We start from the raw sequence: 17,350 nt of genomic DNA on the forward strand, positions 1-17,350 counted from the left end.
GCGCGCCTCCCTCGCCCGCTCGCGCCGGCCCGCGCAGCGCGTCATGCCGCCCAAAGCCCCGCGCAGAGCCGCGCCGGCCGCCGCCGAGCCCCCGCCGCCGCCGCCGCCGCCGCCTCGGGACGACGACCCCGAGCAGGACAGCAGCCCCGAAGAGCTGCCCCTGGCCAGGTGAGGAGCGCGGCGGCCGCGGGTGGGAGGGGAGGGGACGGAAGGGCGCGGGGATGCGGGGCGCATCTCGGCGGGGCCGGGCTGGGCGGGAGGAGCGGCGCCCCGGCGTCCCCGGGATGCCCTCGGTCCCCTCGCTGCACCGGGCGGCGGCGGCGCCGTGACAGGGATCGCCGGGGCTCGCGGGCGACGGGAAGGGCATCCCGGAGGGGTCTGGGCTGCGGCTTGACAGGTGTCGGGCGGGTGGGGCTCCTGCTGCCGAGCGAAGTGACAGGTGCAGGCTCTGCTCCAGCGACGCCCAGGCGCGGAGCCGGCGGGGCTTGGCGAGCCCCCGACAGACGCAAGAAACATTGAAATAAATATGCTCCCCCCCGCGGGGGGGAAAAAAAAAAGCCGATCGGTGTTTGCTTGCTTGCTTGCTTTTTCAATTCCAAGGAGAGCCCGAAGCCCTCCCACCCCCACCCCCCGCCCCCGCCCCGGGGTCGGTTGACTTTCTCTTTTGCAGTCCTGCCATGCAACAGTTGGGAGCCTTTTCCTCTGGTCCTGCGCTGCATTGGCAGCCCGGTCCTGGGAGAGGCCAAGAAAAAGCCTTGGAGGCGAAGCGCGGGGTCGTGGGTGTCAATTGCTCAAGGGGTCCTCAGCTCCCGGGCTTTGTGGGGGGGTTTCTTTAGAACAATGCTTCGAGGCCTTGGGGATTTAAAGCCATCTGTGGAGACTGGTGGAGCATAACTCTTAGAAGAACTGGTATGTGGGCAAAAGTTTGATGAGACGTTTAAGTGCAAGGGCTTAAAAGTTTCTAAACTTTGCTCCCCTTTTCTTTTCAGGGTAGGACTCTTATGGCGCGCTGATTGGCCGCAGCCTGCTTCATTAATTCTTGTCTTTTTGCCTTTGAGCCTACAAGGACCCTCGTGTCCCATCCACCAACCCTCCCCCCGCCCTGTCCTTTTGGTGTTGTTTTTGGTACTGTATACCAAAGAACTTTTCTCTCCATTTATTAAATGGAATCCAAACTTAACTACATGTGCATCCAATAGGAACGATGGAAAGATATTTATTGTATTTCAACGTTTTATTTTTCTTGACTGCGCTACTTCATAAATTAGGTAATAGAAACAATTGAACAGAAATTGAAACAATACGATGGTTGTTATTGTCGGCACTAGTTTTATTTTGAGACTATACATCCATTGCAGAATGGGAACTGGTTTTATCCCTCACCGTCTTCTCACTCATTTCCAGCCTATGAAGTCCCAGACTTTTTTTTCAGTACTCTGCCTCTGTACCCCAGAGCCTTGAGCTCTCTATTCTCCTGCCTCATCATCCCCAGTGCTGGGGTTGTGGGCATACAGTCCCTGCTGGGCTACCAAGCTCCCTTCTCCTTGCTGAGCATCGAGGTTCTTTGTGTGTCCAAGACTTTTAGCAGACTTCAGGTCAAATCCTAACAGACTGAAATAGTTTTGGAAATGGTCTGTGTAAGTGTGCATTAAGTGGATTTTCTTACGGATCAAATAAAAAAATCTTACTCATTAGAAAATAAATACAGAATTCAAACTGTTTGGAGACTGTTTCAGGGTAGAGTTTGCTTTCGTTTCTAATTAAACTCTGATGTATCCCGTGTGTGGAAGTTTCCCCTTAGAAAGAGCATAAACATGTATTCTAAAAGATTCCATGCCATCTACACAGCTTTGGAACTCTTCTTTATTATTGTAAAGTAAATATACACATTGAAGTTCTGGTCATTGACTGGGGAAAGAAGGATCCAGTTTCTTTCACTTTTATATAAAACTTTTACCTTCAGGGAACTCTGAAAACTCTCCTGTAAGTTAAAACTATCAAGGATATAGAGTTGGTTACTCATTGCCACAGAGGTTCTCATAAGCATTTCCAGTTGATCTCTGAATTACCTACAGTCACGTGTGCTTCACCGTAGGGATTTGCTTCGTCCTCTGAACTGTGCCATTAAATGAATTTTGTGCAATCATTGCAGAGTGCACTTAAGCAAACATCGATGGTATATAGATCAGTCATTGTGCCATCTTGCTGCAGCCAAGAGAGGTGGTAAACACTGCAAATACAAGGCTGCTGCCAGTGTAGCAAAGCATAGTGTTATGCAGTAAATTTTATCTTTTAATAATAGAAATATGCTGTAAAATAGTGATAAAGCTCTCGCATGGTAAGAAACAATCGTTTTAGGTATTGTGTGCTGCTCATAGTTGTATATGCTGTCATTTCCTACAGTGGCAGTGTTGCAGGCTTGCTGACAGCAGCATCCCCGTAAATGCACAGGCAGCAAATACATTGTGCTACAGTGTTACACTGCTTAAGATGTCCTCTAAATGAGTTTCTGCTCCGTTATAACCTTCTAGGACCATGTTGTAAACTGCCCTGTTGACTGAAATGTCATGTAGCGCATGACTGTTCTTAGCAAGGGTAAGAGGACTGCCGTAGCCTGAAGCTTAGAAAATATGGCTAAGGGCTGGGTGCAGCCCAGTTCATCTGCACTTCCACCAATGGTCTTCTTTTACAGTTGAGATGTATTTCTTTTATATTATCTCTGTCCTAAGTACTGTAGATGGAATGGAAACTGAGACTAGGGAACCGCAAGGCACTGTCATTAATGAAATATGCAGAATTATGCTTTGAAGGAGGAGTCACTCAGCTAGAAAAAGTGGTCAGGGGCATGGATGAGGGAGTTAGACTACAGGGTTTATAGCCTGGTTACTTCTCACTTGCTATGCTTTTAGAGACTGCTTTAGTTTCTCTGATGTGGTAGACGTGTAAAACGTGAATGGGGATACTTGCCAAGTATGGCTGATGTGGGAATCCAATAAAACCACACAAAAGGTGTTTTGTGTAGGATCACAGTAATTTCTCAAGAGTTAAGTCTCCATCGTGTCTTATTATATTTCAAATACACACTGAAAATAATTAGCTGTGAATTAAAAGATTATGGTTAAGAAAGGTCAAAGAGATAGAACTATGTGATGCAATAGTTTCTATCAAGTCAGTCATCACTAAGACACACAAGAAGGAAGAGAGAATATATGACCCAGTAAGTACAGGTTACAGATTGCCATGGTCACTGGAACTGAATTGACTGTGATGTGGTTCCTTTTTTTTTTTTTTTTTTTTTTTCTTTTACAATTGTCCCATCTCAGAGTGCTTTAGCTATTGGACTCAGTTTCTTTCACAAAGCTCTGGAGTATATTTGGTTCACCATGCCAGCCGCTGTCTTTCACTTTGTGGTATTCTTATTTTGGAAACCATGAAAAAGATAAGCATATGTTTAAATGGTGCATAATGTTTCTCAGAGATAAAATAAGACCTTAAAGAACTTAGAGATGGTCTCTTTCAAAACAGTGCTGATATGTGAAAACTATAGAAACAAGTATTTACTTACTCGGTTTGATTCATGTGTATCTATTTTGTAACTGTTTCAATTGGTAGGCTTGAGTTTGAAGAAATTGAAGAACCTGAATTTACTGCATTATGCCAGAAGTTAAAGATATCCGATCATGTCAGAGAAAGAGCTTGGTTAACTTGGGAGAAAATTTCATCTGTGGATGGAATCCTGGTAAGGATGTTTTTAGAGTTTAATTTTTTTTTTTTAATCTAGAAAGTAAAAAAATATAAAGTAAAAGTTAGTAATAATTCCACTTCCCAGGTGTAACCTATGATGGTACTAAAATGCTTTTTGTTTTAATGGTTTCTTAGGTTTTTAATTTTTATTTTAAATTAAAAACTTCTGCTGCTGATGCTAATGATGGTGGTGGTGGTGTGTGTTCCTTCTTCCACTTTCATATGCGTTCTGGAGTTGAACTCAGATTGCCGGGCTTGCAGGACTAGTACCTTCAACCATTGAGCTGGCTCACTAGCTCTGTTTTTATTTTCATTTTAAATTGGCATACAGAGTAATGGGTTTCACTGTGACAGTTTGTACTCATACATCATTACTGTTTTCTCTGTTCATCTCCTCCCCCACTCTTCTTTCCCATCCCTCTGTCTTCCATTTGCTCGTCCCTTTTCACTTCCAGATGGCGTGTCTTGCTTTCATGTTGCATGTATACTGTTACTCTTTTCCCTTACACTTTAAATGTCTCTTCCCCTCCTCTTATCTTCCCCTTCAACTTTCATGACCTCCCTACATGCAAACACGCACACAAATTTAAATTTAGAATCTTCATAAGAGAGAACATACTTGTCTTTTTGAGTCTGACTTATTTTGATTAATGTGATCTCCAGTTGCATTCATTTTTGTATAGATATTATGATTTCATTTTTCTTTGTGGTTGAATAAATTTTTATTGTATGTGTGGTCTGCATTTTCTTTATCTGTGCATGGATTGGTGGACATTTACACTTGTTCTATTTCTTAGCTGTTGTGAATAGTATGGCAGGAAACATGGACGTGCAAGTGTCTCTTTGGCGTTTTGACTTGGAGGCTTTTAGACATATATGCAGTAGCAGAGTGGTAGCTTTGGGAACCTCACGCTGACTTGCATAGTAGTTGCCCAACTCTACCTTACCGCTGACTGTATCTAAGGTTCTTTCCTCACGTCTCTGCTAACATTTGTTGTTTTGATGTTAACCATGCTGACTTGGGCAAGATGGAATTTCCCTGATGGCTGAAGATATTGAACGTGTTTTTCAAATATTTAGTGCTCATATGTATATCTTCTTCTGAGAACTGTGTGCTTAGATAGTTCATTGTGCTATGTATTGAGTGAGTAGTTTGTTTTAATAATATTTAATTTTTGAGGCTCTTTATCGATTTTAGAAATTAATCCCATCAGATGTATAGATGGTAAATATTTTCTCCTCCTCTGTATGCTTTGTCTTCTTTGCTGACTGCTTCCTGTGTTGTGCAGAAGCTGTTTAGTTTTATGTAATCCCATAGTCAACTCTTCCATGCTGCTGGAATGCTCTTTGGGCAAATTTGTCTATACCTAGGTCTTCAAGAGTTTGTCTGTGTACTTCCTAAGTGGTTTCAAGATTTTAGGTTGGTATATTTAAGTCTGATTCATTTTGTATCGTTTTTTTTTTTTTTTTTTCCTTATTGAGACAGGCTTTTACTATGTAGCTCTGGCTGTCCTGAAGCACACTATGTAGACCAGGCTGGCTTCCAACTCACAGATCTGCATGACTCTGCCCCTCAAAGTGCTGGGATTAAAGGTATGCCCCACTGCACCTACCTTTGCATTGGTTTTTATTACAATTTATTCAGTATATGTGCATGTGTGTGTACAGGCATGCTTGCAGTGGCATAGTACATGTGTGGCAATCAGAGGACATCTTTCAGGAGTCAGTTCTTCTGCTTTGCGGGTTGTAGAATGGAATGCAGGTTATCAGGCTGAACAAGTGCCTTTACCCATTAAGTCATCTCATTAGCCTGGTATGGGGCAAAAGATACGGATCTAGTTCTCTTGCAGGTAGATGTCCCGTTATGCCAGCATCATTTGAAGAGGCTTTTTTTTTTCTTTCTCTATAACTGTATAGGTTTAATTTGGAGTTCTCTATGTTGGTCTATGTATTTCTGTGCCAGTATCATACAGTTTTTGTTACTATGGTTTTACAGTATAATTTTCTTTGGTTATTCAAGATCTTTTGTCATTCTACCTCATAGTTTCTTTTCTGTTGCTGTGATAAAATACCCTGACAGGAAACAACTTAGGAGAGAAAGGTTTATTTTAAGTCACAATTTCAGGCTATCCTTCATCATAGCAAGGAAGTCAAGGAGGCAGGAACTTAAAACAACTGGTCATATCACATCCACAGTAAAGAGCAGAGAGGGGTAAATGCACTCATACCAGGACCCATAACTCTCTCTACTCTTACTTACGTAGTTCAGTGACCAAAATCGTACAGTTGTGCTGCCTACATGTTGGCTGGGTCTTCCTATTTCAATTAAAACACAGGGTGTGTCTTTACCCAGCAATGAAGACAATTCCAACCATAGCCAAGTCCACAGACCAATCTGATCTATATAACTCCTGAAGACTTCTTCCCAGGGATGCTACATTGAAATTAATATTACACTTCAAATTAATATTATAAACTAACATCATCCTAGTTTTGTGAAGAATGTCACTGAAAATTGAGCTGGCATTGCATTGATTCTGTAGGTATTTTTGGTAATATATCTATTTTCACAGTATTAATTCTGCTAATTCAAGAGAACAAGACTTTCTTGGTTTTTGTTTTTGCTTTTTTTTTTTTTTTTTTTTTTAATCTTCATTAAAACACTTCATTTCTTAAGTGTTTTAAAGTTTTCACTGTAGAAGTCTTTTACCACTTTGGTTAGGTTGATTCCAAGGCATTTTATTTTATTTTTTAAGCTATCATTTTTTGTCTTATTTGTTTGTTCGAAATGACGTCTTGCTGTGTAACTCTAAATGACCTGAAACTCACTATGTAGACCAGGCAGCCTTGAATCACAGAGATCTACCTGCCTTTACCTCCCAAATGCCAGGATTAAAGTTGTGTCCCACCATGCTCTTGAAGCTATTAGGAATGGGATCTTTTCTTACTGATTTCTTGTCAAGTTAGCTACTGGTATGTAGAAAGGCACTTATTTTTGTGTGTTGATTTTATATTCCGCTACTGTGTTGAGAGTATTTATCACATCTAACAATTTTCTGCTTGAGTCTTTAAAATATAGGATCATATCTTTGGCAAATACGTATACTTTGATTTCTTCTCCTTCTATTTGTATCCCTTTTATTTCTCTCTTGTTTTATTGGCCTAGCCAGAACTGCAAACAGTATATTGAGTAGGAACAGTAAGAGTGGATACCTTAACCTTATTCCTAATTTTAAAGGAAATGCTTTAAGTTATTCCCTAATTAGAACAATGTTTGCCATAAGTGTGTAGCTTTTGTTGTGTTGAGATACATTTCTTATATTCCTAGTTTCTCTGGGCGCTCTCTCTCTCTCTCTCTCTCTCTCTCTGTGTGTGTGTTTGTGTGGTGTGATGTGGTGTTCAGGTGTGTATGCATGTGAAGGCCAGAGGATAACCTTCAGTGTGCCCTTCTTCAGATGCTTTACCTTCTTCACTGTTTTTCTTTTTTTTTTCTTTTTTTTGAGACAGAGTTTCTTATAGGTCTGGAGCTTACTCAGTAAGTAGGCTAGGCTAGATGGCCAGTGAACGCCAGGGATCTGCCTCTCCACTATTGGGATTACAAATACATGCAACATGCTTGGCCCTCATCATCATCATCATCATCATTATTATTATTCATTCTAAGGTCTACCCTTTTATCCTGTCTGCAGAATTTATCAGGAAGGGATGTTGAACTTTGTGGAAAAAAAAAAAAAAACTTTTCTGCTTTTATTAAGCTAATCATTATTTTGTCATTACGTGCATATGTAGTTATATTAAATACCAGTTTTCGTATGTTGAATCAACTATGTGTCCCTGGGATGAAACCAGCTTGGTCATGGTGAATGATTTTCTTTGTGTCCTATGGATTTAATTTGCAAGAATTTTATTGAGAATTTTTACAGAGGAATTGGTATATGGTTTTCTTTTCTGTTATCATATTCTTATCTGGACTTGGTATTAGATTAATACTGGTTTAGTAGAGTGAGTTTCATAGTGTCTGTTCCCTTTTGTTGTGAGGAACAGACAATAGTGTTGGTGTTAGGTATTTTTTAAGAGTTTTGTAGAGATGGCAGTGAATCTATCTGGTTATTTGTGGAATCTATCTGGCTTCTTTTGGAAAGTTTTTAGACTGCTTTAATCTCATTGCTTTCCAGGATCTATTTTTCTTACTTATATCTTTTTACTTTAATTTTTGTAGCTTATATAGCTCTAGGCATTTATCCATGTCTTCTAGATGTCCCAGGAATTTGGGGGAGGACCATAAATTGTTGAAGCTATGTCCTTTATGGATTTCATCAGAGCCTAATGTAAGCTCTCATATCTTTATTTTTAATTTTCTTTTGAATAGTTTGTATAGAAGTTTTAAAGTTTTATTTCTTTTTTTCTGAGATAGGATCTCATAAAGTGCAGGCTGACTTTGCATTCACTATGTAGTAGCCAAGGGTAACCTCGAATTTTTGTCCTGAGTGAATGACAGGGTGTGTCCTCAAGTTCAGTTTATCCATTGCTGTGCTCAGGGTCAGGGCCTGATGCATACTCTATAACGGACATTTTCTTAGGTTGTTAAATTATATAAATATATAAACTTTATTTGGTAATAATAACTACTGGATTTTTGAAAACAATCTTAATTGTTGGGTATTTAGTTTTTTTTTAAACTAACTTGTTTATACTATAAAAATCTATACACCCTTCATAGGAATAATTTCTGCATATAGCAAGTTCTTGATAATTGCTAAATAATTAAATTAATGGCTCTCTGATCTTTTTCTTTGAATAAATTCTCACAAGTTAATTCACTGAGTCAAAAATCTACAAACTTTTAAAAGTACTCAAAATTTTATTTCTTCGTATTTTATTACTAAAGAGAAAGTGTCTTCAGTTTGGAGCTTAGATTATTTTTTTAAGTCATCTATTTTAAACCTCCAGGTTACTCTTTGAGTAACCCTTTTTAAACACTGAGACAAACAGAGGCAGGCATGGCGGCACACGCCTTAGTCCTAGCATTCTTGAGGCAGAAGCACAGTGATTTCTTTGAGTTTGAGGCCAGCCTGGTTACGCAGCAAACGCCAGGCCGGCCAGTGAAAACCCTGTGTGTGTGTGTGTGTGTGTGTGTGTGTGTGTCTATATGTGTATACGTATGTGGACTGAGGTTGTTTCAACAGCTAAGGGTGAGTACTGCTCTTATAGAGACTGCCCGCTTAGGTCAGGCGTCTCACAAACACTTGTAATTTCAGATCCAGAGAATTAAATGTAATGGGCATCTGAACTCACGTATATACCCATGCATGTACACAATTAAAAATAATAAAATAGAGCCTGGAGGGATGGCTCAGCAGTTAAGAACACTGGCTTCTGTTCCAGAGGACCTGGGTTCAATCCTTAGCATCCACATGGAGGCTAAAACTCTAATTCCAGGGGATCTGATGTTCTCCTCTGGCATCTGTGGGCACCAGAGATGCATGTGGTACACAGCATGCGTGTGGGCAACGTACCCACACATAAAAACTAATAATAACACTAACAACAATAAACATTTAAAAACAAATTTGATACAAATAGTAATGGTCCTAGACACTCCAGGACAAGACCTCTCCTTTCTTAAGAAATCTGGATGAATCATTCCTATAAACTTGATTGAAAACAAAACTTACCTGATAGGGAATTATGTAGAAATTTTGAAGCTCAAGGTTAATAATATGAACCTCAACAGTATAATTTGTTAATATATACCAATCAATAGTCAATAAACTTTACTTAGAAAATGCCTTGGGGGAGGGTATAGGGAGATAATTCATTGGGTCACAAGGATCCAAATTTGAATTCCCAAAACACAACTTAAAAGAAATCTAGGCGTAGCCATTTGCACCCATAACCTCAGTGTGTGTCTCTGTGTGTGTGTGTGTGAGAGAGAGAGACAGAGAGAGAAGGGGGAGGAGGGAGAGGGAGGGAAGGGGAGACAGAAGAGGGAAGGGGAGGGGAAGAGAGGGAAGAAGACAGGGGAGAGAGGGAGGTGTGACTGGTAGGATTACTGGGGTTTGCTGGTTGCCAGTGCAGCTCCAGGTTTAATGAGACACCCTGTCTCCAGAGAATAAGGTGACAAGTGCTTTGATACTTAAGTTCCTTGCTGGCCCGCCTTTGTTTTATAATTGACATATAGTCATTGTATATGGTAATAGGCTTTATAAAATAACTTATTTCAAGTATATTTTATACTTCGAGACTATTCACCTCTTCATGTTCTCTCCTCCTCCCCTCTACCTGCTCCTCCCCCTTTCACTAGTCCCTTTTTACTTTCCTATTTTGCTTTCTGGTTTCATATTAAACATATATAAATAAGTAGGTTTCTGTGTTTATGTAAAAATCTAGGATCCACAAATGAAGGAAAATATAAGATGTTCATATTTCTGAGTCTGGCTTAATTTTCTTAATTTGATGATTCAGTTCCAGCATGATTTTGTTAACTAAAACTATTCTGTGTATGTATACAATTTCTTTATCCGTTCATCTGTTTATAGACACACAGGCTGCTAACATACTGTGGCCACTGGGAACAGTGCTTCAGTAAATATGGATGTGCAAGTGTATCTGTTGAATATTGACTTCACATCCTTTGGGTGTATACCCTGGAGTGTTATAGCTGGCCATATCATATGGTAAGGCTGGCTGGACCAGTTCACATTTCCCTCAGCCTTACGTTAAGGTTTCCTGACAGTAATAGAATAGTAGAAACCATTTTGGGCTGTAGAATTAATTATGTACAAATAAATGTGACTGCTTTCTTGCCTTACACCTTTCTCTTCCTGGCTCTGTTTCTCCCTTTCCTTAGAACTAGCGTAATTTAAAATATTACTTCTAGAGGAAGTCATGATAGGAACTAGAATATATGAATCCATTTCTGATTGTATGGGGAAGAAAGACGACAGAGGACTTTCTGTTACTTTTAGGACTAGATACATTTGTGGAGGGTGTGGAGGACTGTTCTTTTGTTCTGATGCAATTCAGCAGACCCTTTCTTTTCAATATTTTAAGTGTTTAATGTTTAAGGGTTGGCCTGAGAATAATGGATGTGCTCTGAGAAGCAAATGCAAAGACAGAATGAACCTGTTTGCAAAGCAGCTGTTGTAGTCCCAGTTGTCTTTTCTTGGAAACAAGAGGAATGTAGTAACTTAGGGGAACCCTTTTTGGCATTTGAAAGTGGCGTTATTGAGAGAGGATGAGCTAAGATTTCTAGTCATAATGAACTGTTTCAAGTTTGAAGTATACCATGGAGTAGCTCCACACTGTTGAACAAACTGAACAAACTACCTACAGTCTCCAATCCTTGATTGTCTCATATGTAAAATGGGCTATCAGTAATTGCAAATCTTGGAATATTTGTGAATACTAAAAGAGTTAACACATAATGAGTACATACAAATTAATTTACTGAGTCAAACTCTGCACACATTTTGTTGTTTTTTTAAACAAAATTTGTCTTACTGTAAAAGGTTATCTTGTGGGCTTGACATAGGCAATTCAATCATGATCTCATAGTGGCAGCAGCTGCACTATGTGGGCCTGCACAGGACTGGGCTTGCCCGCAGTCAATCATAGATCAGTGAGAGGACCATTTGTCCTTAACCCTCCCTGCTGAAATATGAGCTACTGATGGATTTTGGGGGAGGGGCAGACATTGTCTTCAGTTGTGTATCCCTGATAAGCTCCCTGTGCTGCAGTGAATGGTAACAAACTCATGCTGCACTGGCATCCCTTGTTCCTCTGTGGGTCAGAAAACAGAAGTGAAATGGGTGCGTGAGAAAAGGGACTGGCCAGGAGGGAGAATGTACTGGAGGTGGGAGGGAAATGAGAAGGTGAGGGTGAATAGTCTCCATGCACTGTGTACGTGTATGAAATGGTTACAGGGACAAATTTAATAAAACATTGCATTTTATTTCATGTTTGATCAGGACTTAAACGGCGAACCATCTTAGTGGCTCAGTGGATAACTTGTTTGCTATTCAAGTATGAGAACTCGGTCTCCTGTGTGCCTGCCTAAACTCCTGACACAGCTGTGGTACTTGTATGTAATCCAGAGCTGGGAGACAGAAACTGCTGAATCCGGGGCACTTGGTAGCCAGTCAGCCTAATCTAATTGGCCAGCTCCAGGCTCAGTGGGAGAACCTGTCTCACAAAAATAAGGTGGACAGTGCTAGAGGAAAACACCTGGTGTCCATCTCTGGCCTTCACAATACGTTTGTGGATAAGCACGTGCGCACACACACATATGAACACCCATGCAGGTACCACACACATGTTTAAAAAGAGATGAGGCATCTTTAGTTTGGGATTTAGATTAATGTGTTCAAAAGTTCCACATCTGTGGCAGCTATAGATGTACAAAATATGTTTTTTAAAGTTTGCCTTGGAAGTCAGAATTATTCCTTGGTTCATGCTGCTGATGCGTGACATATCTCTATCAGAGCCTTAGGTGGCCAATTACAATTTCAGTAAGCAGAAATACTTTTAGAAGATTTTTCTATCATTCTCAGCCGTAGGTCTTCATATTTCAACAGCAGGCTTCAAATATTCAATAAACCATGTTGTAAGCACATGCGCTGTCATCCAGGTTTTGTTCCATTTGTTTAATGGTTAGTCCAACAATGGCTGTTTCTCAAAGGAAAGGCTAAAAATCTGGTAGTTGTTTAGTTCATGAGGCCAGATGTTTCAGCTGGTCTTCAGTCGACTTTGGGGGCTGGAAGTAGGTTCTAATACCATCAAGGAAATGCCTCAGCAACAGAATAGATGAACTTGCCAGGAAGAATGAGGACAAGTGGACACAAACCAAAACTTCCCTTTTCATATCATTTTATGTGGGCTGCCACTAGAAGGTGGGTGGCCTGGTTCAGGATGTGTCATCTCACCTCAACTGGTCCAATCAAGAAAATCCCTCGGAGCTGTGGCCAGCTGTTTGTGGTTTTGTTGTTGTTTGCTTTGTTGTATTTTGCCTTTCCAATATAGGGTTTCTCTATATAGCCTTGGCTGTCCTGGAACTCACCAGGCTGTGAGTGTTGGGATTAAAGGCATGTACACCACACACAGACTGCTTGTGTTTTAGCAAATTCAGGATGTAGTCAAGTTGACGTTTAAGATTATCCACCATACCTTTCTTAAGCTTAATAGTTTTAGAATGAGAGTTAAAATAAGAGATAAATGCCTCTTTTTTTTTTTCAGTTGAAGAAAACCACTATACAATTATTAATTAGCCTAGTTTGAATTTCATGTCTCATAGAGTAGGTAAGAGACATCAGGAGATTAAGAGACAGATGCGGGAACAGTCTGTCAAATGTTATAACACATTAATTATGCTCATTGTTTTTATATGGGTATGATTCATGGCTCTCCCAAATAATTATAATGATATATTGAAGATCAGATGTGGATCATAATAAGATATAATAATAATGAAAATGTACCAAATATGAGAATTATTAAAATGTGACCAAAAAATGAAACTAGATATGGAGATATATACTTGTAATCCCAGCACTCAGGTTGAGGCAGGAAAGTCACAAGTCTTAGGCCAGCTTGGGCTTTTCCTGAATTACTTTTCTATTGCTGTGATTAGACGCTGTGACCAAGGCAACTTATAGAAGAAAGTTTATTGGCAGCTTAGAGTTTCACAGTGTTAAAGTCCATGACCATCATGATGGGGAAGGGTGGGAGCAGGAGGAGAGGAGGGAAGGGGCTATGATTGAGATGTAAAGTGAATAAATAATTTTTTTTAAATGTGAGCTCTCAGTTCTTGCTCTAGTGTCATGTCTATCTGCCTGCTACCATGTTCCCCATTTCCCCCTTCCCCTACTCCTCAGAAAAGGGGAGCTCCCTAACCCACCCCAGCACATCAAGTTGCATCAGGGCTGAGTGCAGGTTCTTCCCTTGTGGCCTGGGAAAGGTAGCCTCTCCAGGGGGAAGTGATTGAAAAGCAGACAACAGAGTCCATGTAAGAGATAGCCATACCTCCCCTTACTAGGCCACCCACATGATGACAGAGCTACATCTGTGTAAGGGACCTGGGTTGAGTCCATGCATTGTGCTTGGTTGGTGCTTCGGTCTCTGCATGGCCCCCTAGGCCCTGGTTAGTTGGCTCCATTGGTCTTCTTGTAGAGCTCCTGTTCCCTCCAGGTCCTTCTATCCTTCCTTTTATCTACAAGGACTGATTGTGCTCTGCCCAATGTTTGGCTGTGAGTCTCGGCATCTGTTTTGATCTGCTGCTGGGTGGAGTCTCTCTGAGGACAGCTATGCTAGGCTTCTGTCTGCAGTTATAGAGAGCTTACATCTTAAGACACAAGCATGAAACAAAGAGAGGCACACAGGGAGTGCTAAGAGTCATTTTAAACCTCAAAGCCTGCTCCCAGCCTCTCAACAAGGCTACACCTCCTGATCCTTCCCAAGCAGTTCCAACTGGGAACAAAGTAGTCAAATACATGAGCCTGTAGGTCCCATTCTTACTCAAGCCAGCACAGATTTCATAGTGAAACTCTGTTGCAAAAAAGGCAACCAAACCAATCAGTCAAAACCATGAAGCAAGCACATTCTGTTGGAACTATGGTGCCAGCAGGCTTGCTGTAGAAAGGGTTGCCACAGTTATAAAAATCTTTATAGGTATGCGTGTAGAAATTTATTTTGGCTCATGGTTCTCTGGAGAGGAAGCCTAAAATGTTCTGTGTGATGATAAAAAAGCATGATAAAAAAAAAAAAGCTAGGGAAGCAGAAACAGGCAGAAAAGAAACCCCTGAGGGATGGGCTCACTAAGAACCTGCTCTGTGCTCACTCATGCGGTGTTCTTACAGAGTAAGAACAGATTCCCATGTTAATGCCTTAACCACCTCTTAACATTCCCACCCTCCAATATAGCCACAATGGCCATCAGATTTCAAGAAGAGTTCAGACAGGATAAAGGGTGGTCAAGCTACAGTAACTCTCCTGTACTCCCAGCTCTGTTTACCTAATTCTTACTGTTACTTGCAGTCATTTTTTTTTGCAAGTTAATTTGAGCATTTGTATGACTCATGTTTAAGATTCCTGTATTTTAGGGGCCGGTTTCCTTTGTCTAATCTCTAGGGTCTTGAATTATTTAATTACTCTCTAACTTTTCAGTTGTTTCATGCCAAACAGTAGTTTTGATCCCTATTTTTTATGTCTTATCCTTGTTAAAATTCCCTTTAGAATAGTATATTTGCAAGCTGATGAATTTTCATTAGCTCATCTTCATTACTTCAAAGTCCATGATTTACATCAGGGTTTATTCTTGGTGTTAGATGGTCTGTTGATTTCTGATGAATGTCTAATGGTATGGGTTTGCCATTGTATATATAGAATACTTTCATGCTCTACATATACTCTTTGCTTATTCATTCTGCTTTCCTGTCAACCTCTTGTAACCACTGTTTTTGTTTTTGTTTTTTAAACAGGGTTTTGCATTTTCTAGAATGTAAAACAGTAGCTAAAGAATATACAACCTTTCAGATGGGGTTCTCTCACATAATATCATTTAAGTTTCTTCCACATCTTTTCACAATTTGATGGCTCATTTCTTTTTAGTGTTGAATAATACTCTGTCATGTTCGTATCACAATTTATTTATCCGTTGTACTGATGAAGGGTATTTTGGTTTCTTTCACATGTTAGCATTTATGAATAAAGCTGCTGCAAACATACATGTACAGGTTTTGTGTGCATGTGTTTGTATATGCATTTGTGTGCCTACATGTGTTCACATACAAAGCTAAAGGCCAGTCATGGGTATCATTCTCTTTTGAGACAGTCTTTAACTGGCCCTGAATTCACCTATTAGGATAAGACTGGCCAGTCAGGAAGCTCAGGAATCCATGTCTACACCTCCCTACCATGCACCATCATGCCTGGCTTTTCAGTGTGGGTTCTGGGGATCAAACTCAGATTCTCATGATTGCATGGCAAGCTACTTCACTCACTGAGCCATCTCCCAGGCATGTTACCTCAAGAGAGAATCTTGGTAGGTTGCCTAAAGTGGCTTCACTCTGACTGTGTAGTATAGGCTAGCCTTAACTCCTGATTCTCCTGCCCTAGTTTTTTGACTGTTGGGGTTATAAGCATTGTGCTACCATGCCAGGCTTGTGCAGATTGTGTGTGTGTGTGTGTGTGTGTGTGTGTGTGTGTGTGTCTTAGTCTTAGCTTCTTGGAATAAAGATTTTGCTGGCTAGTTTTTATTTCAGCTTGATCCAAGCCAGAGTTATTTTGGAAGACAGAAACTTGAGAAAATGTTGCCACCAGATTGATCTATGGGCAAATTTTGTGATGCTTTTTATTATTATTATTATTATTATTATTATTATTATTATTATTATTATTGATAATTGATGTTGGAGGGCCCAGCTCACAGTGGACAGTGCCACCGCTTGGCTGGTACTCCGGAGTGCAATAATAAAGCAAACTGTGACGAGCAAGACAGTAAGCAGAACCCCTCCTATGCCTCTGTCAGTTCTCACCGCCAGTTTCCTGCCCTGTTTGAATTTCTGCCCTGATTTTCCTTAGCAATGGAGTGTGCCTGGGGGTTGTAAGCTGAAACAAACCCCTTTCTACTCATATTATTTAAGGTCATGGTGTTTTATCATAACCAGAGAATCCCCAGCTAAGACAAATACCCAGGAGTAGAGTTGCTGCATCATATGGTAAGAATATGTTTATGTTTAGCTTTGTAAGAAACTGATAAACTGATTTTCAAATGGCTTAATCATCTTCCCTTCCCAAGCCTGTTATTGAATTATTGGACACTGTTGCTGACATTTTGTGTTGTCAGTGTTTTGCATTTTCTTTTTCCATTCTAATAAGTGTGAAGTGGCATCCTGTTTGAACATTCCAATAGCATATACTGTTAGGTGTTTTATTTACCATTGTATAGCTTCTTTGATAAGATACCTGTTTATATCCTTTCCCTATTTCAGTAGGTATTGTTTTCTTAATACTAAATTTAAGCATTTTTTGCATTTTTGGATAATGGATTATTTTATTTTGTTTTTACAAGACAGGGTTTCTCTCTATATCCTTGGCTATCCTGGACTCGCTCTGTAAGCCAGGCTGGCCTTGAACTCACAGAGATTTGCCTGCCTCTGCATCCCTGAGTGCTGGGATTACTGGATAATAGTTCTTTATTAGCTATGTCTTTTACAAATAATTACCATGTTTGGATGCACATGTAAGTTATATGTTTGTGTATGTATGTACACACACACACACACACACACACACACACATATATATTTTTTCTCACTATGTGTCCCTGGCTGGCCTGGAAGGCTAGGTTGGTTGTGAACTCACAAAAATCAAGAATTAAAGGCATGTGCCACCACCAGACCGTTCTTAATTGTATTTTTAAAAAAATATTTTGCAGTTTATTTGTTGGGCTATAGCAAAGCAATTGGGTTTTGTGCTCTAACCTTTTCTCCTGTATTCTTATTATAATGTGTAGTAGATCTCATAGCCTCTGTACTGATTCTTTGGGGATTTCTATAGAAATGATCAAACAATTTTAAAGAAAGGCATTTTTGTTTCTTCTCAATCTGAA

General features: G+C 40.3%; 1 protein-coding gene across 1 annotated transcript in view; it reads left to right on the forward strand.

Moving 5' to 3' along the window:
* Positions 1-6: 6 nt before the first annotated feature.
* Positions 7-17,350, forward strand: part of LOC129685750 (retinoblastoma-associated protein-like) — a gene marked incomplete at its 3' end in the record, with an annotated part of 28,502 nt that continues 11,158 nt past the window's right edge. Inside the window, exons 1-2 of the mRNA XM_055619253.1 lie at positions 7-168; positions 3,613-3,739. Of these exons, the coding sequence (XP_055475228.1) occupies positions 44-168; positions 3,613-3,739 (252 nt within the window). The remainder of the gene's footprint in view (positions 169-3,612; positions 3,740-17,350) is intronic.

This window comes from Psammomys obesus, unplaced genomic scaffold, assembly GCF_907164565.1.
Source record: "Psammomys obesus unplaced genomic scaffold, mPsaObe1.curated_primary_1811, whole genome shotgun sequence".
NCBI lineage: Eukaryota > Metazoa > Chordata > Mammalia > Rodentia > Muridae > Psammomys > Psammomys obesus.